The following is a 25,086-nucleotide window of genomic DNA, read 5'->3' on the forward strand; positions in this document are numbered from 1 at the left end:
GAGTCACAATGGAACAGTGCGACTCGAGGTTGCTTCTCACTCGACGAGCGCGATTCTTTGAGGCTGTGCTGTACAGAGAGAGGATGGAAAAATATCAGTGGTGGATGGATTCAGTGGATGCGGGAATTGAGCATGGCTGGCGTTTGTTTTGACGTTCGACAACAAGAACCACACCATAAACTCAAACTTCGTTTCAAACAAGCCACCAGCAAACAGACGGAGACGGGGCTCTTCAAACCATGTGGTTGTACTTCCACTCGGTCAGGGGAACGAGTTGCTCCTTGACTGCACGCGTGGACACGAGTCGTTGCATGAACTGGCCAAATCCGGCCTTGTCGTTCGTGCCCGACATGCGCGAGCCGCCGAACGGCTGCTGACCCACGACCGAGCCTGTGCAGCGGTCGTTGATGTAAAAGTTGCCTGCTGCGTTGGCCAGCTCGGAATCAGCGAGGACAATGGCATTGCTGAAAATGAGTGAGAGAGAAAAGTCGCAACCCAACATTGGTGAGTAACAAACCAACCATCAAACAGTGCGAACAACGCGTCTCTCTCGGTTACCGATCGCGAGCAAAAATGGAACCAGTGAGAGAGAAGGCGGTTGACTCATTCACAAGCTTGAGAACATGCTCGAACTGGTTGTCTTCGTAAATGTAGGCTGTCAGGACAGGGCCGAAGATTTCCTGTCGCATCGTCTCGTACTTCGGATCGGTCGTCAGCAAGATTGTCGGCTGAACAAAGTAGCCCTCCCTGAGTTTTGAAAGTGAAACGCAAACGAAAAATAAAGAAAAAAGAAAAAAGAAAAAAGAAAAAAGAAAAAAGAAAAAAGAAAAAAGAAAAAAGAAAAAAGAAAAAAGAAAAAAAGAAAAAAGAAAAAAAGAAAAAAGAAAAAAGAAAAAGAAAAAGTTAATCGCAAAAACCCGTAGGCAACTGGACAACAACAAACAAAAACTGGACGACTTACGAAAAATCGTACTTGCCACCAGCAAGAACCTGAACAGCAGACGCGGTCTTGGCGCGGTCAATGTAGCCAGAAATGCGGCCGGCCGACTTGTCGTCAATGACGGCAGACATGAACGACTTGAAGTCGTCTGGCTGGCCCATGGTGATCTTGCCAGTCTCTTCGACGAGCCGGGCGAGAATGGTCGGTGCGAGGCTGCGGGGAAGGTAGATGCGCGAGCACGCCGAGCACTTTTGGCCTTGGTACTCGAACGCCGAGCGGATGGTGCCGTTGACGACCGTCTCGACGTCCGCGGTGGGGTGAACCAGGTGGAAGTTTTTGCCTCCAGTCTCGCCGATGAGACGGGGGTAGGACTTGTAGTGGGCGAGGTGGTTGCCGACCTCCTTCCAGATCCATTGGAAGGTGGGGGTGCTGCCAGTGAAGGCAATGGCGGCGAGGTCCGGGTGCTTTGTCACAAACTTGCCAAAGGTCGGACCGTCGGCGGGCACAAAGTTGACAACGCCATCAGGCAGACCAGCCTCGCGCAAAATCTCGTAGACAACCCAGTTGGAAAGCATGGAGGTGTCGGACGGCTTCCACAGCACGACATTGCCAGCGATGGCCGCCGAGCTGCCAAGGTTGCCACCAATCGCAGTAAAGTTGAACGGCGAAATGCCAGCAACAAAGCCTTCAAGGGGACGATAGTCAACGCGGTTCCACACGCGCGAAGAGTGATGCTCGGGTTGCTGGGCGTACATTTCGCGCATGTACTTGACGTTAAAGCGCCAAAAGTCGGCCAGTTCTGCCGCGGCGTCGATTTCTGCTTGCTGGACTGTCTTGCTCTACGTAGAGGAAGACGAAGAAGAGGAAGGAAAACGAAGGATGAGACATGGCGCATTTTGGACTGGAGCGACCAGCAAGCCAAACTCTCTCACCTGTCCAATCATGGTGGTTGCCAAGGCTCGTGCACGGTAGGTGGTGCTGAGAAGATCGGCGGCACGGAGGAACACGGCCGCACGGTGCTCGAACGGCACCTTGGACCACGACTCGCGGGTGATGAGTGCGTTCTGGGCGGCCTACATGACGACAGAAAACACGATTCGATGCGAGTAAGCAGAGAGAGAGAGAGAGTAAGAGAGATTTCAAACCAACAAAACACCAAAAAGCAGAGATGTTGGTTCCAAACCTTCTCGAGCACAGACTTGTCAGCGTGGTGAATGGTTGCGATGGCTTGCTTGTGCTGGGAAGGGATGACTTGCTTCACCGTCCTACAAAAAGCATTGGAAATTTTCATGGGTTTGGTTGGTCACACTCAGTTGTGAGGTGCATTTTCTCGCGCCAACCCCGCAGCTTCTTCAATCCTCCAAACACACTTGCAATCATAACATGTTCACGATCTTTCTCTTTCATTTCAATGTGATCATCCATCAAAATCTTCATGACACAAAATCTCTCTTCGGTTGAAATTTTGAGCGTTCTCGTGTAAAAATTGAATGATGGCAACCAAAACGCAGCGCTTTTTTTTGGTTGTTCAATTCAACGCGTACTGTTTTTCCAATACGACGTTCCTTGTTTTGAATCTTGAACTTACGTGGACGTGGTGATGCGCTCGCCGCCAACGACGCAGGGAATCTCGACGACCTCGCTGCGGACCCTGCGACACGCCGCGACGACTGCCTCGCGCTCCGCACTGAACAAAAGGCGCGCAGCAATGATGACAAAAACACACAAGTATGTTGCATAGGATTCGCAGATGAGTGAATGTGAGTGAGTGGAGAGAGGAACGCGAACGACAGCTACAGCTTCGCTCTGTCTCTCTCGGTCTCTCTCTGCGCGCTCTCTCTCTCTCTGCGCTCGCTCACGAACGAAACGCACCTGCCGGGCATGAAGCCATAGTTGGGCTCGTTGGCGATCGGCGGCAGGCTGAAGACGGCGTTGGACAGGAAGCGACGCGAGGTCGTTGAAGCTGCACCTGGCGTGACTCGAAGCAAGGCAGAAGAAAGCATTGAGGTTTCTATGGAGGCAGATCACGAACGGAAGAGTGCGCGCAGTCGAGGCGCGGAATATCAGGATGAAACGAAAATATTATTCACAATGAAATGATACAGAGGGGAAAGTATGGGAGAAGGTGGTTGGTGGCGATGGGAGAGCAGACAAGAGAAACGGCAGTTCTCAGAGACCTGGGCATGACACGAGAGACCTCGAAATGCAGCGATTTCGAGCTTGGATAGTGAGGAAGTATGTAGCACAATTCATTTCGCTGTATTGCAGGCGGAACAGAGACAAATCGCGCAAGTTATTGGATCGAACCAAAACCAAGTCAACGGAGCTCAAAGAGCACTTTCCAAATTGCCGTGCGGATTCCGCCGACTCAAATCTCAGATCTCAATTATTGGAATTGTTCTATGAACTGAAAAAGGCTTGCATGCATGGCGCTGGGGCAGACTATTTGTGCTTGGCCTGAAAAGTAATTGAGTGATACAACACAATGGACATTCAAACAAACAGCATCATCCGCGATTTCAAGTTGATTAGAATGACGGAAAATCGCACTGGGGACTGACCAGACTAGATCCACACACATATCATGCCTCGCCACAGTTAGACGGATGTTGGGGTGGGAGTCGACGTGGCCAGCGCCGAAGCAGCGTCGCGGGCCTCCTCGATCGTGCACACACTCGAGTCGCAGAACTTATCAGGAGTGATGTCAATGTTGCCCACAGCCGAAAAGTCCACCGGCGACAAACCGGCCATCATCTGCTCGTACTCTTCGCGTGAAATGGCCTCGATCGGCATTTGCGCATATGCGTTGGGGCGACGAGGCAGGAAAGAGATGCCTGCGCGACAAATATTCAGTTGGATGCATCAGAACAGGTTTAGGGCTGAAGCCACAACAGCAACACGACAGCAAACCGCCCCCCCCAAAACAACAACATTATCAACAACAACAACAACAACAACAACAACAAAAACCTCACCTTTGAGCTGGTACTGGAAATAGTCCAGAGCAAACGGCAGCTGGCCTCCTTCGGTCTGAGGATCAAACGTGACGGTGCAGCTCACCTGCAAGAATAACACAAGCGGCGTGCACATTCAAAAGTGAAACCAAAGTGTGCTCATTTCACAGTCAAAACAACAGTCACGCGTACTTGATTGTCTGCCCAGTGACGCTGCAGGAAGGATGCAAGCGACAGCTGCTCCCACATGGAAACTTCGCTGGCGGCGCGCAAATCTTCACCAACATCGACGGGGAAGGACACAATCATAGTCTTGCTCGAATCTAGCCATCAACAAACGTGAGTGAATGTGTCGTTTCTCAAAGCAGTATAGAGCTCCTGAACACTACGTACGAACGTCGGGCTCAACATGATAGCCAGCCTTGATGAGGGGCGGAAGCAAATCCGACTGCGCGGAAACGCGAACGCGACGACGGCAATACCGACTCTCGGGGTAATGCATGCCAGGCGTAGCTCCAGCCAGCAGCGACACTGTGCCACTCGGTTTCACGCTGGTAGTCTTGATTGAGCGAGGAATGGCAAACTCGTCCGAGAATCTGGCAACACACGACGAACAGAAAAAAATCAGTCAAAAACAACATGTGAAAGTGTTCAATCCAGAGCAACTCACTCGCGATCAAGTTCTTGGATGCGCTCGTAGCCCTTGGTGCACCAATCGCGGAATTGGTGAATGCCTGCATCAAAGACAACGCCAGCAAGTTCAGACAGCCTGCAACACAACAGAATCTCCACGACAGACGAAACTTTGTACCGATTTTCTGCAACTGCAGAGCAATGCCGCTCATACTGCATCCAATGCGTCGGTTGCGAAGCAACACACGGTTGCTCTCGGGCCAATGAGTTTGACCTGTCGCCCCTCAACGAGTGAGTCGGTGGTCCAAATACATCCAACTCCCGAGCAAAAACTGTGTTGGAGCCTCTCACCAAGCGTAACGGTCTTGGCGTACAAGTACGCCGCGTCCAAGGTTGCAAGGAAGTCCTCCAGCGAAGAGTGGTTGTGGGGGAAGGTTTCCACAAGGCAGCACAGCTCAAAGGACTCGAGTGTTTGCTCGAGGCACGGGTTGCCACCGCTTGCTCGATGATCCTGAGCAAAGAGCGCGCAAAGTAAGCCAGCGCCAGCCAAAAGCAAAGCAAGCAAACAAAACAAAGGGCCAACACTGGACAAACCTTGCCGTCGGGGAGATTCAGCATGCGACTGAACTGACGCATGTTGTCCAGCCACGCAAATCCAGGCTCGCCGTTGTCGACAATGCGCTTGCAAGCGGGGCCATAGTCCATTCCGAGATCCGCAAAGATCTGCGCCATGCACATGCCAAAGAAAATGAGTCGATATTCCACCTTGAACAAGTCAACCCAGCAAAAGCACAAACCGAATTGTTCGACGTCCAGGAAAACGCTGCGCGTTGCGGGTTGACGGCGTGGTTTTTCAGATCCAAGTACTCTTCGCTGGTTGCCGGGCCGAATGCAATTTCAGCAGTTTGGCGCACCTGTTTGTTTTCGAAAAAAAATGGCATGTCCAATCATTGAGAACAATGTGGGGAAGCTCCAACGAAAAACACACAAAAAAAAATTCCCAAGATGAAAAAAACTCACATTGCCGGAAACGACACACTTGCCAATCAAGTTCATCATGTCCACGATCGCAGTCAACGTGATGGCCTGTCCAGAGCAGCGGTCCAACACATCGCGCAGGCCAATGTGCAGCTCTTGCAGAGCTCCCGGTCCGCTGCTGTGGCCGCCAAAGCCCTGGGGGGGGATAGAAAGCGACGAAATGAGTGTCGGAGGAATTTAAGCACTGGCAAAATACTGGATGATTGTGCAACTTACCTTGATGGGTTGACCAGGACCACGAATTTTGCTGTAGTCGAATTGAACAGGGTTGGTGCCGTCAAAGTACGAATCAATCAGAGCGACAACGGATTCAACCCAACCTAATGTGATGTACATCTCCGAGGTGAGAAGGATCCCCCCAAAAAACCCCGAGGCAGACCACACTTCAAAAGCAGCACATACCTTCGCGGGAGTCGGCAATTTGAATCGTTTCCACCTTCTTGGACAGATTGACTCCTTTGACAAAGACGCCCTCGGCCTTCTTGCGCGAGTTTGGTGCAGGTTCAGCGCCCTTGGTATCGAATCCGACTCCAACACTGCGAGGAAAAGTAAAAAAAAAGGTCACAAACCCAAGAACAGTGAGGGAATTCAGCATCGACGAGGTCGAGCAGAAGAGGCAGCAAAAAGTCAAGCAAAAGACCTTACCCAAGCATCGACATGTCCATCAGGAAGGCAAAGGGCTTGGAGCGCTTGAGCTCGGGATCGTGCATGCACTCGGTGCTCACAAAAGCGCAGTTGTTCAACGCGGCGAACAGTTCGCGCTCTTCAGTCAACGGCGAGCCCATCGCCCAGAGGCCACGGCCCGGAGGGAGGAACTTCATGTGGAACATGCGCTCGTACATGTCTTCTGCGCGCTTCTGAGCCTATGTGGAGCGCAAAAACCAACCAACCAACCAAACAAACAAACAAAACAATGGATGAATCGACAAATCGACTGTGCTTTCTCTGGACAGCAAAACAAACAGCTGCTGCGCGGCTTACCAAGCCGTGACGCCAAGGGAGACGACGGTTGCTGCACCAGCGGTACTGCATGTTGAACGTGCCTTCAACCACGCGCTGGACGGTCTCAGCCCAGGTCTCGTTGGAGCCATCGGGCTTCTTGCGCGAGTACGTGCGGCGGTAGACCATCTCGCCGAGACCATTGTAGCCAAACGGCGGCTTGACGTCCTTGAACTTTTCAAGGAAGCGCTTGCTGAGCAGCGTGCGCGGCGGCTCGCGGCGGTTGGACGGAGCGTACGGGTAGCCGGCAAACTCGGCCGTGCTCTCGTGCAGGGCTCCCGCGGTCGGCGCAGACGAAGCTGCAGCCGAGGCAGAGATCTTGGCGATCTGGGTGGCCAGACGGCGCACTGGCTGAGCATCGTGCACCGTTCGCAGTGAAGAGTAGTGATGCCAAGACGCCAACGCGGCGCTGCTGGGACTCGCACGTGCGGCTGCAGTCCAGCCCGACGCTCGCCTGCTGGGCGACGCTGACAGGCATGGCGATGCACGAGTAAGCTCGAGCAGCGCCGTCGGGGCTGCTGCTGCTGCTGCGGTGGAGGAGTAGATGGAGCATGCGGTGCGCGCCGCTGTCGCCGAGACCACTGCTGCACGGAGCATTGCTGGGTTTGCGCTACTGTGACGAGCAAAGGAGCATTCAAAGTGAGGACCAGCAATGCACAAAAAGGCGTCCAGTCGAATGGCGGGGGGGGGGTGGGTGAAGTGGGTGAAGTGGGCGAAGCTCAAGCTCAAAGCTCTCAACGCCAAGACAACTGAGATGTGATATGAAGAGCAGAGCAGACAGGGACTCTGTTGCATGTTGTATGGATGGAATGCACAAAAAGTGGACGTGATGTCTGACAACTGCTTTTGTGAGATTGAAACCGTCACACACTGTTATGATCAGAGATCCTTCCACGAAGATACGAGTAATGGGTTGATGATGAGAGTGATGATAGGGAAACAAGAGACTTCACTTATACAAAGCGACGAGTGAACACACTCCAAATACAGATACACATCAATCCATAACACTCCGCCTTTCTTTCCCCCCCTTTCGAGACAGCAACGACGGAACATTTTGAACGTTACCGAACAGTAGAAAAAGTAGAGACTGAGCATACATGAGCATGAGCAACTGAGACTTGGAGAATGACTTTTGTTGAGATCACGATGATGTTCATTCGGAAACGATCGGCAAAGTTGACACTGGGTTGAATGAATCAAACGCTTTGAACTTCTGAGACGATCCATTGACTTCCTTATTGTCTGTCCAATTTCCCCCCCCCCACTCCCCCACATCGCCTTCCGCCACCACTTTGCTTCTCCATTTCATTCTCTTGATCTTTGTCGCTTACTGTCCCTTTTTCATTTCAGTCGTTGCTCAGTCTGCTTTTCCCCAAACGGCGTTTCCCAATCTCGCCCTCTCTCGCCTCCTTTGTTCCCCTCGTTTTCTCCCCCCCCCACCCCCTACCCCAACAACCAACAAACAGAACACCCGTTTCAGTCCTGTCGCGTCCACAGCACCCCGTATTTTCAGGTCTGCCCTGGTTTAGCAGCAGCAGCAGCCGACAATGTCGCACAGCAGTCACAGCAACCCTCCTGCCGAGTCGGCGTACTTGCGGGAGGGCCAAAAACCCGAATTGTTGTCGTTCCCGTCCGACGACTCTTCTCAGCCTCATCGCGCTTCCTTAGATCAGCAACATCATCATCCACAACATCAACATCAACTTCAGGAGGGAGAGGAAGAACAAGATCATCACGAGAACAACAGCAACAACATCTTCCCACTGCCTGCGTCGTCACATGCTCACTACCCTACGACGATCGCACCACTCTCCACTTCTACTGCTACTGCTGCTGCTGCTGCTGCTGCTGCTGCTGCTGCTGCTACGACCTCTACTGCTGCTGCTGCTAGTCTCGGTGCTGGTCTCGGTGGAGACGGCGCAATGCTGTCAGAGTGCTCCACGGCGACTCCGCCGACGCCTGCGACTGCCATCCCGACCGCCAGCGACGCTGCCAACCCCCTGCCATCCTCATCATCCTCATCATCCTCATCAACATCATCAACATCAACATCACCATCATCATCATCATCGTCGCCAGCGCCTGGCAGTGCTCCCGTTGACCGCACCGCTCTTTCTTCTTCTTCTTCTGCTGCTGCTGCTCCTCCTGCGCCACTCTCCTCTGACATTGCATCGATTGCCCCACTGGCTCATCATCACCATGATTACCAACATCACCATCATCCAAGCACAGGCCGCAGCGCCGTCGACCCTTCGCTGAATCAAAGTCCACAACAACAACAAAAGCCTGCTTCTCTTGAAAACCGGTTTGACCAGGTTTCAGCAGCCACTGCTCAACTTGCTCAACTGGCGACCACGACCACGACCACGACCACGACCACGATGACTGCGAGCAATGATGCTGGGAATGCCGTGAACTGGCCGAGCCTGGAATCGGGAAGCGCGACCACTGCTGCTGGAGGAGGTGTGAATGAATCATCACCACGCGCCAATGGAAGAAGCATGGAGCAAGCAAACACTAACACCACCACAGCCACTGCCATAGCCACAACGACAGCAGACAAGCACTCTGCAAGCACCGAGATTACTCACCTTGCGAGCACTGGCCATCGGGATGAAGCGGAGCAGGAGCAAGTGGACCATGCTGCAAATGGTCATCACGCGAGTCGCGACAAGACCACGACCTCAACCACGACGACTCCTCCGACTGCTACGACTACCACGACGACTACTACCCTTGCTTATGCTGCTGCGGACGCCTACCAAGCAGACCCCATCACCGCTTCGCAGTCGCTCGACCTCGTCAGCTCGTCCACCGCGCTGCTGCTGGCTCCTGCTGAAAAGGACGCGCAAGGCATTTTCCTCCCCGAGCAGCAGCAGCAGCAGCAGCAGCAGCAGCAGCAGCAGCAGCAGCAGCAGCAGCAGCAGCAGCAGCAGCACCCAGACATGCTCGAATCGCCAGCAGCAGCTAGCTTCGACCATCGCCCGCCAGAACTCCAGCGAACAGATCCGCTTCAGCGAACACACAGCTTGTCGTCCTTTGACTCTGGACAGTCCAACCGCCAGCAGAGCGGCGGCGGGGGCAGCAGACGCGACAGCCCCGCTCCGAGTCGCAGTTCCCAGCACTTGCCTCCTCGGGGCTCGCGCGGTCTGCGTCAACGCCGGCGACAATCCAAGCGCCACAGCATTCACCGACAAAGCACCAACTCGCTGGCCATCAGCATGAGCGAAAACCCGTCCACGGAAACCGACAGCAGTAACCGCTCTCTGTTTGGTGGTCGCTCACGGCTCGGCCTCTGGCTCCAGATCCAGCTCCGGCCTGTCATGCGTCCCCTGTCGCGTACTTGGCGGCGCATGTGGCGCTCGCCCTTTGGGCTGTGGCTCATCATCAAGTGGTCCATGTTCTGGTCGTTTGTTTCGCCCCACATCAACTTTTATCGCGTGCACTGGCTGTACATGTTTTGCCTCAGCCTGTTTGGTGGCGTCATCCTCTACGGCATCCAGCTCAACTCGGCACAGCCCATCGACTTTGTGGATGCGCTGCTCACCGCCGCCAGCTGCATGGGCCAAGCGGGTTTGTCGTCGTACGACATTTCCTATTCGCCACTGGCCAGTCAAATCGTGATGGCGCTCATCATCATAGCGGCCAGTCCGTGCCTTCTCACGATTGTGCCCGTGATTATGCGCAGAATCTACTTTCGCCGGCAGCTGGTCAAGTACGGCCTCTCGCGGTTTCGCTCCGACCTGGCCGAGTATATGGCTCTCAAGCAGCTACTCAAGATTGTGCCAATCTACTGGATTTCGTGCCACGTTGTTGGCTTTATCGGCTTGTTCATTTTCATGAGCACAGACTCTGGCGCCATCGAGGTCATGACTGTCAACAACCAGAGCACGGTGTGGTTTTCCGCCTTTGCCACCATTTCGGCCTTCCAAAACAATGGATTTGGCCTGCTTTCTGCCAATTTCGTTCCGATTGCGCCGTTCAAATTCCCGCTGGTTTGGCTTGGTCTGATTATCATTTGCGGCAATACGGGCTTCCCGTTGCTGCTCCGCTTGATTGTGGTCGGCCGGTACTACTTGGCCAAAGGGACCAAAAAGGAGCCCACGTACAAGTTTCTGCTTGATCATCCCCGTCGTTGCTTTACGCACTTGTTTCCTCGCGCGCAGTACCGCTGGTTGCTGCTCGTGTTCATCTTGCTCTTCCTGGTCCATTTCGTTGCCATGCTGGCGTTCGAGTGGAATGAGATTTCCTTTGCCACGTTTGACGTTGGCGACCGCATCACCAACTCCTTCTTCCAGGTCTTCAACGCCCGCACCTGCGGCATGAACAGCCTTGACCTGTCCATCCTCGAGCCGGGCCTGTTGGTCTTGTTTGTGATTATGATGTACATTTCGTCGACACCCATCACGGTCGCCTTGCGTAATTCCGAGCTGGACGAGCGCACCTCCGGCAAGAAGGCAACCACCGTCACCGAGCGCGACGTGTCTGGTGGACTGTGGTCTGCGGCCACTGAAAACTCGACTGCCAACACCATCAACCACCAGGTCAAGCGCGTCATGACGCAAGACTCGATCTTTCTTGCCGTTTGCATCTTTGTCATTGTCACGATCGAGACGAGTCACATGGAATCCGATCCGCTCAACTACACCTTCTTTAAGATTCTCTTTGAAGTCATCTCCGCGTATGGCAACGTCGGTCTCACGCTGGGCACGCGAGGCAGCAATGTTCCGTTCTGCGGCTCCTGGTACACTGGCTCCAAGCTCGTCCTAGTTCTCGTTCTGCTGGTTGGCCGTCACCGTGGTCTGCCCAACTCGATTGACAAGGCCGTCCAAGTTCCTCGCAAAATCTTTAGCACCATGCCCTCACGCCACGCAAGTGACGACGAAGATAGCGCTGACGGCGTGTCCTACACGAGCCGACGCTCTCGCCGCGGCCGTTCCAGCAGCACCGGGGTGGTGCGCTTATCGAACGTGAGCAACATTGCTGCACCATCTGTCGGCGGCGATCTCGGTGATGGCGTGGTCGCGCTCTCGATGGACAATCGTGCCAATCCTGATCCGTCCCACGCGCAAGATTCGGACACTGCCTCTGAGGTCAGCGGGTCCGCGTCGTCGTACTCTTCTCGTGGTAGCAGCGACGGACGACGCGGGCGACGCCGTCGCCATGGACGCCGTTCGTCCCGTCACTCGCGCTCCACGTACAGCAGGGGATCACGTCGTCGGTCGCGCTCGCGCTCTGGGTCGAGCAGCTTTTCTGGCTCGAGCAGTCGCTCGCAATCACCCATGCGCAGCAGACCTTCACAGTCGCTTGGTGGTCCAACGGACTTTGAGCTGGTGGAATTGAGCCATTCTGGCGGCATTGCTGCAGCCGAGCAATCTCATCAGCCACTGCCTGCTGCTGCCATTTCCGTTTCAAACGACGTTACGCTTATCGCTGCCGATGAGTCGGTGTCGTCCGTCCCTCTTCAGCGAAACTATTGGGATGTGACGGCCGAACAGCTGGTCGGGCGGGCCAACTCAACGCCGCTGCTGATTGGCAATAGTGCGGCGCTCACGGCGGTCGCAGCCAAGTCAGCACATGAAGAAGGCACTTTTGCCAATTCGACCTCCGCGGGTGGAGCAGAAGTCTCTGCCCCAGCAACAGCAGCAGCAGCAGCAGCAGCAACAACACCGGCACCAGCTGCAGCAGCACCTCCTGTGCCTGGCAGTACCGTGCTCAAATCTGGCAACCTGCTTGCCAACTTGTCATTCTTGTCGCTGACCAGCGTGGAAAAGTGGGCTTCTCATGCCGCGTCGGTCTCGTCTACTGCTACACCCAACAGCGTCTTCCCGCAGCCTGTCCTGCAGCAGCGCGCCATCGAAAGCGTCGCTTCCAGCAGCCTCCCGCCAGACTCCGAGCAACCGACCGCGGCATCGTCTGTCCAGCACCTTTCGCCAGCGGTTTCCAGCGTGGATGTTCGTGTCGCCAAGAGCCTGACTGATTCCGCGCCTGCCACCAATGTGGTTTCGTCAGAGTTGGCTTCTACGACTCCCACTACGACTACTACTCTGGCTGCAGAAACTCGCGGTGGAGTTGCAGGCCCTTTGCAGCAGCTGGCATCATCTGGCGCCGCGGTAGCGGCCAATGTGGACCCAGCCAAGCTTGCAACTGCCGTCACCAGCACGGCGAGCTCGACCACAGGCACGCCCCCGCAAGTCGGCATGCTTGGCCGATCGGCCTCGAACAGTCTCGTCCACCCGCCGCCCCTGAATCTCAATGACTCGCTCAATCACTCCAACCCGTCGAGTGTCGCGCAAACGCCCGCCTCGTCTCGCCCAATCAGCCCACCAGCGACGGCGGACGCAATCCACTCGTCGCCGTCTCAGGTCCACTTGCAACTGCTCATTGCCCAGCAACATGCCGCTCGGGCCTTCCAACAAGGCTCCGGTGGTGCCGGCGAGCCAACCGCGTCCGGCCCATCTTCCAGCGGTCTCAGGTCGAATCCGCTGTCCTTCCTTCTGCAAACGGGCCCCGACGGCTCGCTCATGTTCCCAACCGTTGTGATGACAGAGCAGCAGCTCCAGCGTCTCCAGCAACAGCAGCAGCAACAGCAGCAGCAGCAGCAACAGCAACAACAGCAACAGCCCTCCGATTCAGCGCACGGTCCCTCTGTTGTTGTTGGCACTCGGGGCCTGGGGCACTTGTCGCGTGCAGCTTCGGATCTCGGTGTCTTGCCGCTGGGCTCACGCAGCCCTGGAGGCCAGCCTGGAGCCACTTCCGGTTTGGCTTTGGGCACTTTCCTGCCACGGTCACCGCTGGATCAACCGCACCAGCTGGACTTGCGCTACTCGGGCCACAATTCCCCGGCAGCGGTTCCTTCCCCGAGCGCACCCCTGCGGTCTGGCGAGTTGTCCTCTGCACCGTCCATCACTGGCTTGGATGAGCCGCTCCACATTGGCTTTATTTCATTGGCCCAGCTCGGACCTGCCGGTGTGAACATTGCGCAAGAGCTGGCGCACCTCGCGGCCAAACCCGTGTCGGCGCAATCGCCTTCCCACCAGCCGTCTGGGTCACCGTTTGGCATGCCTTCGCAGCCTTCGCAACTGAGCTTGCAACAGCATGGCGGGCAGTCGCAATCGCACGCGCACGCGCACTCGCACTCGCACTCGCACTCGCAGCCATCGTCTCAGCCACACTCTCAGCGCGTCACACGTGCCAACTCGCCCGAAAACGAGAGCGATCGCCATCACCATTCTGGCCACCATCACCATTCGCGCCACGGCCACCACCACCACCATCGCGATCATGGGTCGTCGCACCACTCGTCCGACACCACTGGAGATGGCCACGCACGCTCGGCTGTGCACAGTCCCGACCATCAGAGCTCGTCGTCGGCGATTGATTCTTCGTCGTCGTCGACCCATCATCATCACAGCCACGGTCATCACCACCACCGGTCGCACTCGCGTCATCACGGTTCGCATCACGACGATCATCACCATTCGCCGTCGCACCACGACGATCGTCCCCACTCGTCCCACCATGACTCTCGCCACCACTCTTCTTCGTCTTCTTCCGCTCATCACGAAGATCGCCATCACCCGTCGTCGCACCGGGACGATCGTCACCACAGCTCGCTTCGTGACGACGAGCGTCACTCGCGCAGCAGCCCGCATCAAGACCACCATCACAGCAGCAGCAGCGCCGGCGGTGGTCACCATGAGGGTCCGTCTCATCGCTCGTCGTCAGCCTCGTCGTCGCACCACCATGGAAGCCACCACCATCACCACCACAGCAGCAGCAGCAGCAGTCATGGCAACCATCACTCGCACGGCAGCAGCAGCCAAAGCTCGAGTCATCACCACGCTAGCCGTCGTCGGCGCGTTCGCCATGTCAGCATTGGCGAACCTTCCACAGACGAGAGCGACGAGAGCGATGAGAACGACCTTTTGACGTACGGTGTTGTTCCCGACTCGCATGACGCCGACATGGTCATTCTGGGCGCTACCCCTGCTCGCAAAGTCTTTGTGGCGCAGTCGTCGTCGTCCAGCGAGTCCGATTCCGAGACGTCGCCCTCGGCTTCGCGGCCCAAGTCTCCGAAAACGGTCGAGCCCGCTCCTCCGGTCGTCCGCGTCCCTGCCACTGGCGGCTCAACGACCGCCCCTTCTGGCCCAAGCAAATCGGCGGCCACCTTCCGCCGTATCTTTTCCAACGGCGGCCTGCTCAGTCTTGGCAGCTCATCCCGAAACTCGCTCGCCCGTGGCTCGACAGACCCCGAGTCTGCAGTGCCCTCGCCTTCCTCTGCTCCCTCGCTTGCAGCTGTTGCTCTTGCTGCACTGGCCGCCCACCGCGAGACCAAGAAGAGCCACGACTTGTCCCCCAGCAGCACCACTCCAGACATTGCACCGTCTGCGTCCGTCTCGTCCATGTCACCCTCGAATGCTGCGTCGCTTCACGACTTGAGTGCGCAAGACTCTCCCCTAAGCCGCGATTCGTCCGGCCGAAGCGACACTTTGCCGCAGCAGCAGCAGCAGCAGCAGCAGCAGCAGCAGCAGCAGCAGCAGCAGCAGCAGCAGCAGCAGCAGCGCGACGCGTCGTCGCCTTCCGGCGGGATGGAAGGGGCTGGCTCTCGCCACCGCTCGCAGCAAGAGTTTGCGGCCGAGTCGTCCAACGTCCCGCGCGTCCCGTCCCATCTGTCGTTTGTTCGGCAATCCTCGGGCCATGGCTCTTCTCATTTGAGTTCTCACCATCACTCGAGCCACCACGGTAGCCACCACCATCATGGCCATCACGGTCATCACCACCATCACGAAACGGTCGTCCACTTTGACCTGTCTCCAACCGCGACGTTGCAACAAACGGGTGATCATCATCCCATCAAAACGCCCGCGAGCATGAACGCCCAACCGCTCAAGTCGGCTCTGGCCAGCAGCAACCGATCAAAGCTTGGCTTGAACGTCCGATCGCAGAGCATGAACAGCCAGTTCTCCATGGAATCGGCCCACTCGTCTGCTTCACCAGGCCATCTTCCGCCCTTCTCGGTTGCGTCGACCACTTCGCCCGCCAGCACCCCTCTCAGCACCCATCCCGAGCACAGTCCTTCCTGGCCAGTCATTAGCAAAGTCCACCACGGCCTTTCGCCGCCCGCCTCGCTGCCCATCACTACCGCTGCCATGGCGTCGTCCGAACCGCTTGCTCCGGTGGTCGAATCTGCCCTAGCGCCCCCGTCGCACACTGTCGTCGAGCCGCCAGCGCCAGAAGCCACCCTAACTTCTCCCAAGCGCATCCTGTTCTTCCAAGGGCACGACGACGACGACGACGATGCCAGCATGGCCTGAGCTCGAGGGGTTTTGTTAGCTCGGCTGCAGCTCCTCGCTTCTTCTTCTCTGTTCTCTGTTCTCTGTTCTCTGTTCTCTGTTCTGTTCTGTTCTGTTCTGCTTTCCACTGATGGACTTTTTCCGTTTTCTACTGACGAATTATTTCTGCATCTCGCCGCTTTCTCGGCTGCTCTTTGTGATGTCAACCCTATCTTTTTTGTTTTGGTTTGTTTTATTGGGTTTTGCATGCATGGGTTGTTCTGCCACTTGTTCTTGTTGTACCTTCAGGACACTCCTTCTCTTCCACACACCAAGTTTCCAACATTCCAAAGATTGGCGTTAGATGTATTCAACAGAAAGCGACTCGAACTGCACATCGCGCGGAAACTTGCTTAGAGCCTGAACTTTCCAACCCTCGCGCATTTGTCTAAGAAAGGGATGACTCGCTGGCCTGGTAGTTACAAGCTCAAGGGTCGCATCGACAAATGTCGGTGTCGCAGCGTATTCGTATCGGATGGCACCTTGCTCATCTCGGACAATCAAACTAACAACGTGCTCTGGGTTGTTGGCATCGGTGCACTTCATGTCAAGAAACACTCGAAATGCCTTTACCCGGATCGAATTCCCAGTGCTCCTCGGAACTGCTACTTGCGAAAAACTCTAACCCTGCTCTATTCCATACTACTAACAACCCTCGAAACAACAAGAACCAACAAACAACAACGGCAGCAGCAGCGGCAGCCTCAAATCATCAGCAGATACTTGATGCGAACACGAGTCGCATCGTAGACAATGTACTCGTTGTAAGAGAGCGAGTAGCCAACCTCGTCGGTGGGCGCGTTGGTGAGCTCGCCCATCGGAACACCCACGCCCTTGTTGAGCACAAACATGGCATCCGGGTTGGGCGTCTGGCGACCAACACCTTGGACAGAGTGGTGCCCAGGCGGAGGCGTCTTGATCATCTCGGCTTGGCGACGCAGGTGCCCTTCACCGAGCGCCACCTCGCACAGGAACATGCAGCGGATGTTGCTGAGCAGCAACTGCTTGGCCAACTTTGCCGCCTTAACAGCGGCGGCTTGGGCGTCTTTCGTGGACAGCTGCTGCTGCTGTTGCTGTTGCAGCTGTTGTTGTTGCTGCTGCTGCTGCCGTTGGACGCTCCAGTTGTTGTTTCGCGCGTGCGCGTAGCCTTGCGATTTGCCGAAGTAATCTGCAAGATACACACCCTTGCCAAACATGTAGCCAGTCGCATCCGCCTCGGCAGGGGCGATGCGCAAGCCTTGCATCAAAATACCCTGCACGACCAGTAACAACAAGAGCCAAGAACCAACGAGTGAGACTCGACGCAGAAACCAAAAAAAAAAAAAAAAAAAAAAGCATCACAAACACAACAGACAGACGAAAAAAAAAAACCGCACCATGACATTGGCCACCGAAGTGCCGTGCCACAGCAGCAGATGGTTGGGTCGGTGGAGATGAGAGCTCACAGGCACGTCGCGCGAAGCAAGATGCTGCTCAAACTGGGCTGTTTCGGGCCACCGAGCCACCTTGAAGATGCCATGAGCGTGGCTCGGACCTCCTCCACGCGCCATGTATTGCTGGTTGGGAGCGCGACAAACACATTTCAAAGGAATGACGGTCAAAACGCAAAGTCAGCATGCACAGCAAAATCAAGTCCGTTGAATCAAAGAAAAAGTGAAAAGCCTGAAAAGCCTGGAAAATGCAAAGGATGAGCCGCCGCGGAAAAAAAACCCCCTACCAAAATCATCTTGAATTCATCAGAATCCGGGGTCACGACAGCCAGATCGGCACCCATGTTCAGATACATGTCGTCGAGCGACGAGCGCTGCAACGCTGCATTGGTAATGCCGTTGGCCGCGGACGCCGGCCCGGTCGACGTGTCCATCGCGACGACAGCGCCACTACTAGCGCCGCCCGCCGCTGCAGCACTGACAGCCGCGGCCTTTCGGGCGGCGCGACGCTGATCCATCGCCACAAGGGCAAGTTCAATGTTGGCCATCGTGTTGAGCATGTCCAGCTTCAGGGCCGCTTTGGCGCCCGTGTCGATCGTGTCGGCCCGTGCGGTGCCAAAGTTGTGGGGGATGAGCGAGTAAAAGTCGTCCGACAGCTTCTGGACGAGTCGGTTCAAGCGGGCCTGCTCGTTGCTCGATGCAAGCAGCTTGCGTCCCTTGAGTTTCTGCAGCGCCGCCAGCCTCTGGTGGGCATCGATGAGCTCTGAGACCATCTCGTAGCCCGAGCTGATCTGGGAGAGGCTCAGGCGTCCGAGCGGAAGGCGGCGAACGTCGAGACCGAATGCCGCGATTTCACTGTGGTTGTGGTTGTTGCGGTTGTGTTGATTGTTCCAAATTTCAAAAGCAGAAAGGTGAGTCAATGCTGCGCGCGAGAGGGGCGTCGATGATAATAAACGAATGAACGAACGACGAGGTCGATAACATTACCTCTTCAGTGCATCCACGTTGGAAACGACTCGAATCAAGTCCTGAAGCGTCTCGGGAAGCGTTGACATGGCAATGTCCTCGTCGTCGTACTCGTCAGACTGGTCGTTGGGATCTTTCTTCACGTCGTACGTGCGGTCGACGATCTGGTAGTATTCCTTGAAGCGGTGGAAGCTTTCGCGATCCTTCGACACGGTCTGTTGTCGCAACGGAGAAAGAGAGAGAGAGAGAGAGAGAGAGAGAGAGAGAGAGAGAGAGAGAGAGAGAGAGAGAGAGAGAGAGAGAGAGAGAGAGAGAGAGAGAGAGAGAGAGAGAGAGAGAGAGAGAGAGAGAGAGAGAGAGAGAGAGAGGGAGGGAGAGGGAGGAACAGTGCGAGCGGTCAGTGCAATCACTGCACAAACTCTGCACAAAAAAACAAACAAAAACAAAACAAGACACAAGCAAAATCGTTACCACAAAGTCGTTGTTGGTCTTCTCCTTGAACTTTTTCTCAAACATGGCCAACGCGGGAGCCAACGTCGAGAAACTGGCAAGAGCAGTCGTGCCAGCCTCCTCGTACGAGTCGTCATAGCCACCATAGTAGCCACGGTTGCGACCATAGAAAGGATTGCCGCCCACGCGACCCCAGCGCGTAAACACCAGGAACGGAGACATTTTCGTGCGTGCCTGGCCCGTGTTGGCAAACATGTCCTCGTCCTCGTCCTCGCCGTCGTCGGCCTCGCTGCCGTCATACTCGTCCTCCTCTGCGTCGTCATCATCGTCGTCGACGCGCATGGCGGTGGCTTTGGCCTTCTTGCCGCCCTTGCCGGTGGTGGCACGGTTCTTGGCGACGGCAGCCGCAGCCGTCTTGAGCTTGTCCGCCAACTTGGAGGCGTACTCCTTGTGGATGAGGAGCTGGATGACGTAGAACTTGTTGGCACCATACAGGCTGGCGGAGGAGTTCGTTTGATTGAGCATGACGTCGTGGATGGCAGCGTCGGCGCCGACGTAGACCTGGTAGTAGTCGTGGTTGCGGCAGTGGGTGTCAACCGGAATGATAAACTTGGCAACGTTCGTCTTGCGGTCGAGCGCTTCTTGGGCCGCGAGCTTGGCAAACTCTGCTCGTTGCAGCTTTAAGCGCTCCATGTGGTTTCGGTGCTTGTCGGCACGCTCGTTGATCTTGGCCTGGCGACGCGCGTCCTTCTGCGTGGCAAGCGAGGTGCGGTGGGCAGCGCCACGCGCAAATGCAGCGTCGATCTTTGCCGCCACCTGCGGCGTCATGCGCAGCTTCAAGGCGGCGAGAATCGGGTTGCCCACAGCAGGCGCCAGCTCGCCAGCCAACTCGGCCGAAACCTTGCCCTGCTTGTCGGCCACCAAGGGATCGGCGCCAGCGCTCACGAGCAGCTCGCACATCTTTGCGCTCGAGTGCACAAACGCGCCGACGGACAGGGGCATGACAGCGCAGTGGAGCGAGTTGCGGCCGCTGGCCGGGTCGAGAAGGTTGAGGGCGATTTTGCACGCACGGTGAATCCGCCGCGAGAAGACCGACTCGACGCTCGTGTCCATCAGATTCTGGGTGCCAAACGTTTGGCGAGTGTGATCGTCCACCCGAGCCATCAGCAGCTTCAGGCGAAGGACGGCGTCCTTGTCAGATGCGAGCGCAGCAGCCGTCAGCACGAGCTGGCCGTCCTTGCTCGGGCACTGATAGACCTGCTCCATATCAAAGGTGCGCATGAGCCGCTCGACGACCAGAGCGGGCTGACGCTCGAGCGCGGTGAAGAAGATTTTGGCTTGCGCGGCAACCGACACGCCAGGCAGCGGCACCAGCGGCTCGCTTTCGTCTGGCACAGGGCCGATCAGCAGCTCGAGGAGCTCGAGCGTCTCTGTGGCTTTGGTCGAGGCGTTGGACAGGAAAGCGGAGCCAGCAAAGGTGAAGGCGGGCACGGGCGCTTCGAGCTCCGACGCCACCGTCGTGGAACCGGACGGGAAGATGACCGCGAACAGCAGCTGGGCAATGTCGTCGTCGTTGATGAGACGCTGCTGGCCAGTCGCCGACTTGATGAGCCGGACGGCGATGCTGTGCGCGCCATTCTTCAGTGCCGAGCGGAGCGCGTCGCCTTGGTCGAGTTTCGGATGGCGCAGCAGCACATCGACGACGCCCATCAGTTGGTTTTGCAAAGCAAGAGCGAAAATGCTGCTGGTGATCTGCACCTGCTCTTTCTGGCCATCTTGCTCGGTCGCGTCCGTCGCGGCAGCACCACCAACGACATTATTGCCGAGCGCCGAAAAGGCGCCGCCGCCAAAGTTGCCTTGTTGGCCAAACTGCTGCATGTATTGCTGCTGCTGCTGCTGTTGCAGTCGCAGGAGCTGTTGCTGTTGCTGTTGCAGATGCTGCTGTTGTTGTTGTCGCTGCTGCAGCAGCTGTGCGGCGTCCTCGTAGAGGCGACGGACGGTAATGTCAGCATCGCGCTCCAGCAGGTACACGGCGAGGTTGCTTTTGCGCCCTTCGATCGCGAACGTGAGGCAGTTGCGCTGGTAGCGATCGACAGCCTTCGAATCGGTGAACGGCAAGAGATAGTTGAAGACGGCAAAGTCGGCCTGGACGCAGGCCGAGTGCAAAAGCGTGCGGCCGTCGCGATCACGGATGGCCCAGTCAAGATCAGGGCGCTTGGCACGCAGTTGCTGGAGCAGCTCGACGGTGCACCACGCAGCTTCCACAATCATGTGCAGCATCCCGAGACCACTCTCGGGATCGAGAATGTTGACCTCCAGGTCGGCGCATGCCAGCAAATCGAACAGCAGCTGTCGCACAAGGTGGTTTGATTGCTGTTGCCATCCAGGCACGAGTAGGGCTTGCATTTTGGTCACGACAAACAGCGGAGGCCCGCAGGCATTCTGCGCATCGTTCACCTCGAACGGGTGTGTCGCGCGGCGGGCAAGCATTTCGGCAGCCAAAGGGTAGTTGTTCGATCGGAGCACCCAGTCAAAGAAACTCCAGCCCGCCCAACCTTTGAGGCCTCCTCGGTTAAAGGCATCGTCTGTCAACAGGCGACAAGAGCGAGAACAACAACATGAGTGTCAAAACAAGGGCAAAAAAAACAACAACAACAAAACAACCAATACCAAAACAAAAAAAAAAAAAAAAAAACTCTTTCAGACATACCATCACGATCCGGAACACGATAACGCAAATTCACGAGAGGGTGAGCGACCAGGTACTTGAGAACATTTGGAGCGTTGGCGCGCGCGGCCGAGAGGATGGGGGTCAGGCCTGCATCTGACGGAGCGTTGAAGAAAGATGCGAGGGAGGTCGCACGCACTGCTTTGAAGCGGGCTACATCGTCGCCTTCGGGGACTTCCTCCTCGTCCGTCGCCTGCTGCATCGGAGCAGGGGCGGCGGCGGCGGCAAGCGGGTGCGCTGCGAGGTAGGCGGCAACCACCTCAACGGTCGCCTCCAACAAGGCAGTCGTGGTGGCCTGTCTGGCTGCAAGCGTGTGGAGCAAATTGCAGCCCGTCGACTCGTCCAGCGCGAGCATGTCAAAGCCCAGCTTGAGCATGAGGCGGAGCACCTCCTCCTTCTTGGGGCACGCCGAAGTCAACAAAAAGTGCACGGGCGAGCTGACAGCGGCAGCCACGCCACCGCCCCTCCCACCGCCGAGCTGTTGGGAAAAGTGCGCGCCGCCGCCGTAGCCGCGCGTCTGCTCAAAGGAAGCCATGGCCTTGGCAGTCGTGCCCGTGGCTTGCTGGAACTTGGCAATCTCAGAGCGGATGTGCGCCTCGTTGACGATCGGCAGCTTCTTCTTCTTGGCCTCCTTGTGCTTGGTGCTGCCGCTGCCTGTCTTCTGGCCCCATTCGGTGATGCCGGAGGCGCCGAGCAGGAGATGGGTAGTCGTGCGCGTCACCGCCTGCGCCACTTTGCCGCCGTACTCGACAATCATGGCCTCAAGCTGCCAGCTGCTGAGGCTAAAGAAGCCCGTCAAGACAAAGATCTGGTTGTAGAAGGGCGGATCCAGGGCAGTGTTCTTGACTCCGCCCGTGGCAGTGTCATCATCGGCCTTCGTGGGAGGCGTCGGGCGCTTGTCGTCAATGGACACACCCAACTCGACGAGGCGGGAGATGAACGCGCACGCACCCTCTTGGATGGCGTGCATGAGCGGACTGATTTGCGCGTCGGTCTTGAAGAACAGATCGGCGCCGGCAGCGACCAGCTGCTCAAAGGTCTCCATGCAGCCAGCGCTGATTGCGCGGTGGAGGAGCGTGGTGCCGCGCTGTTCGGCGTTGAACTGACTCGATTCCAGCTGCTCTTGAGTCAAGGCCAGCTTACTAGAGCGGAGGAGCATGGAAAGCACCGCAGTGCGGCGTTTGGCAATGGCCTGGCCGGCGAGCGTGCCGGCCAGCGCCTCGGAAAAGTCGAGCGTTGGATAAAACCAGGCCAGGATGACATTCAGTCGCGCGGCAGAGTTGGAGTTGCCAATCATTTGCTGGATGGAAGCGTTTGCAGAGTCGGCGAGGGGAGAGTAGCCAGAGCCCTGCTTCTCGAGCCAGTTGGACTTGACGTTGCTGATGAAATCGAACTGGGCGTGCTTGCGGAAGACGACGGCAAACAGCGTGGGCGAAGGTCGCGCGATGCAGTGCTGCAGGAACTGCAGAATGTCGTTTGTAAACCAGCCATAAGCGTGGCCATCCACTCCATGGACATTGGTGATGGCCGTCAGCATGAGATCCACGTTGGCACTCTGGTCGGAATCGATCGCAGCCTTCATCACGCTCAGCACGCGGGAGGTGATCATGCGGCGGGTCTCGGGCGTTTGCGTGCAGAGGAGGTACAGCAGCGTGCCCGATGCTTGCTGGGGGAGCGGGCGCAGTGGAACAGCTGCGTCGTGGCGGCTGCTGCTCACGAGTTCGGCGGAGTCGTTAGAGAGCGGGACGGTCAAGTAAACAGACTCGTCGTCGACGTTGGGTCTGCGAACTGGCATGAGCGACGACTTTTTGCCGAGGTTGCTGTAATCGTTCGTTTTCGATCCCTTCTTGCCCTTAGCGGGGTTGGCGTCCTGCTGCTGCTGCTCGGTGGCGAGTGTGTCGGCGGCGAGCTTGTCGGCGAGCAGTGGGCGAACCAAGTTGACGGCGTGCGCGCCGGGACTGCACTGGACGGCGGCGGCGAGAATGGCAAGCGTAGTGTCTTGCTCTGCATCGATGGTTGGATCGCCTTGGTTCTGCAGCAGGTGATGGAGAATCGCGGGGTGGTCGGCGTTCAAGGCCGCAAGATGCAGCGGGGTCAGGCCGCCAAAGATGCAGGCATTGGTGGTGTCCTCGTCGAGCTGAAACTGGGCCAGATCGGCGGGTGTCTTGGCTTGCAACACGGCAAAGTGGAGGTCGGACAGGTTGGGGTAGAGCGGCGGCCCATCCATCGAGACACGCGCGCGGTCGTACGCGCGAGCCCACTCCATGAGCAGGAGCAGGCAAGGAACCTGGCCGGCCTTGGCGTACGGCAAACCGGCTTGAGCCGCAAACGACTCCACGGCCAGGGGCGAGTGCGCGTAGATGCGCGACAGGATGCTGGGCTGGACATGGACGCCGAGGCTCGTTGCGACCGCCAAAATGGACGTCAGGACGTCCAACTTGAGAGCAAACGGGTGAGCGGCGGCGAGAAGCACGTCAACCATTTCAGCATGGCCTGCACCTGCCGCCTGGGCGAGGATGGAGTGACCTCCTTCGACGGGATCGATGGGAAACTGCTGCCAGATCGCGCCTGGAGCAGCAGCGGAAGTGCTTGTTGTTGCGGTTGTTGGGGCAGCAGTCGTAGTCGGAGTGACAACATCGTCTTCTTGGCTCGCAGACAGAGAGGCAGAGAGCGACAGGCTCGAGCGCAGCGACGGCGGAGCAGAGGCCGCTGCAGCATTTTCCTTTTCGGCGGACTTTCGCTGATCCTCCTGCTGCTTCTTCCGAAGCAGGACGATGAGGCGCTTGACCAGAGGGACGTCGTTTCGGCGGACGGCACACGCGAGGTACGCAATGTCCTGCGATGCGTCGGTGGGGTTGGTTTCGGGCAGGAGCGAGAAAGTGCCCAGCTGCGGAGCATCAGTCAAATCAATCTGCTCCGCCGTCGGAGGGACGAACGAGACGTCATCGCGCTCGTCTGCCTGCGCGCCAGTGCTGGTGGTGTCCATGGCGTCGTCGGCATCGTCGGCATCGTCGGCATCCTCGTCGTCATCGTCGTCGTCGACCTGCATCGCAGAAGAGTGCGAGGGGCCAGATTTGGATGAATCCTTAGCGCCGCGCTTGTTGGCTGCAGGAGCAGCAGCAGCGGCGGCAGCGGCGGCCTTCTTGCCTCGCGCCGATCGAGCCGCAGGAGCAGCAGCAGCAGTGGTGGTGGTGGTGGTGGTGGTGGTGGTGGTGGTGGCAGTGGCCGTGGCATCATCGTCGGAAGCAGTGGCAGCATCAGCAGCTGCCGTGACTTTGGACAATCGCGCCTTTTTCGCAGGCCGAGCAGCAGCTTCTGCCTCCGGCTCGGCCGCAACAGCAGCAGCAGCAGCAGCAGTAGCACTTCGACGACCACGCGCTGCTGCAGGCGCGGGCTTGGGCTCGGCGTTGGCAGCAGCCGCGGTTCGCTTGGTCGGGGGCATCAAAATGACGTTGCTTTGTTTTGGACTGATCGATTCCAAAAATGGTACTGATTTGCTTGCAAAGATGAAACAAAACTCTGAAACTGAAACATCATTTCGTTTGCGTGCGATTGCGTTGAAAACTGAAACAGCTGCAAAAAGTCAAACAGTGAAACAAACAAACAAACA

The 25,086-nt window shown here is 57.1% G+C and overlaps 5 protein-coding genes across 5 annotated transcripts; 2 read left to right on the forward strand and 3 right to left on the reverse strand.

Annotated features, from left to right (window-relative positions):
- Positions 1–115: 115 nt before the first annotated feature.
- Positions 116–2,970, reverse strand: CAOG_07425 (delta-1-pyrroline-5-carboxylate dehydrogenase). The gene is made up of 7 exons (XM_004343234.2): positions 2,813–2,970; positions 2,529–2,627; positions 2,124–2,205; positions 1,873–2,013; positions 962–1,779; positions 559–747; positions 116–464 (listed from the first exon to the last, which is right to left on the reverse strand). Exons 1-7 carry the CDS (start codon positions 2,941–2,943, stop codon positions 233–235), a joined length of 1,692 nt encoding a protein of 563 aa, XP_004343284.1. The 5' UTR covers positions 2,944–2,970; the 3' UTR covers positions 116–232.
- A 387-nt stretch (positions 2,971–3,357) lies between these two features.
- On the reverse strand, positions 3,358–7,178 carry CAOG_07426 (ribonucleotide reductase). Its single transcript, XM_004343235.2, has 14 exons — positions 6,547–7,178; positions 6,211–6,428; positions 5,968–6,101; positions 5,782–5,885; positions 5,548–5,700; positions 5,325–5,441; positions 5,122–5,250; positions 4,879–5,038; positions 4,706–4,801; positions 4,565–4,628; positions 4,288–4,490; positions 4,087–4,217; positions 3,916–4,000; positions 3,358–3,774 (listed from the first exon to the last, which is right to left on the reverse strand). The coding sequence occupies exons 1-14, from the start codon at positions 7,159–7,161 to the stop codon at positions 3,539–3,541; spliced, it is 2,445 nt and encodes an 814-aa protein (XP_004343285.1). The 5' UTR covers positions 7,162–7,178; the 3' UTR covers positions 3,358–3,538.
- Positions 7,179–7,939: 761 nt separating this feature from the next.
- Positions 7,940–8,416, forward strand: CAOG_09092 (hypothetical protein; the record flags this gene model as incomplete). The annotated part of the gene is made up of 1 exon (XM_011272523.1): positions 7,940–8,416. A coding segment is annotated over one exon (477 nt), but the record flags the coding sequence as incomplete, so codon positions are not given.
- A 652-nt stretch (positions 8,417–9,068) lies between these two features.
- On the forward strand, positions 9,069–15,973 carry CAOG_07427 (hypothetical protein; the record flags this gene model as incomplete). Its single annotated transcript, XM_004343236.2, has 1 exon — positions 9,069–15,973. The coding sequence occupies one exon, from the start codon at positions 9,069–9,071 to the stop codon at positions 15,882–15,884; it is 6,816 nt and encodes a 2,271-aa protein (XP_004343286.1). The 3' UTR covers positions 15,885–15,973.
- A 545-nt stretch (positions 15,974–16,518) lies between these two features.
- Positions 16,519–24,934, reverse strand: CAOG_07428 (hypothetical protein). Its single transcript, XM_004343237.2, has 6 exons — positions 21,459–24,934; positions 18,770–21,333; positions 18,320–18,513; positions 17,620–18,187; positions 17,279–17,458; positions 16,519–17,155 (listed from the first exon to the last, which is right to left on the reverse strand). The coding sequence occupies exons 1-6, from the start codon at positions 24,916–24,918 to the stop codon at positions 16,607–16,609; spliced, it is 7,515 nt and encodes a 2,504-aa protein (XP_004343287.1). The 5' UTR covers positions 24,919–24,934; the 3' UTR covers positions 16,519–16,606.
- Positions 24,935–25,086: the final 152 nt, after the last annotated feature.

Source organism: Capsaspora owczarzaki (genome assembly GCF_000151315.2).
Source record: "Capsaspora owczarzaki ATCC 30864 unplaced genomic scaffold supercont2.15, whole genome shotgun sequence".
Classification (NCBI taxonomy): domain Eukaryota; class Filasterea; order Ministeriida; family Capsasporidae; genus Capsaspora; species Capsaspora owczarzaki.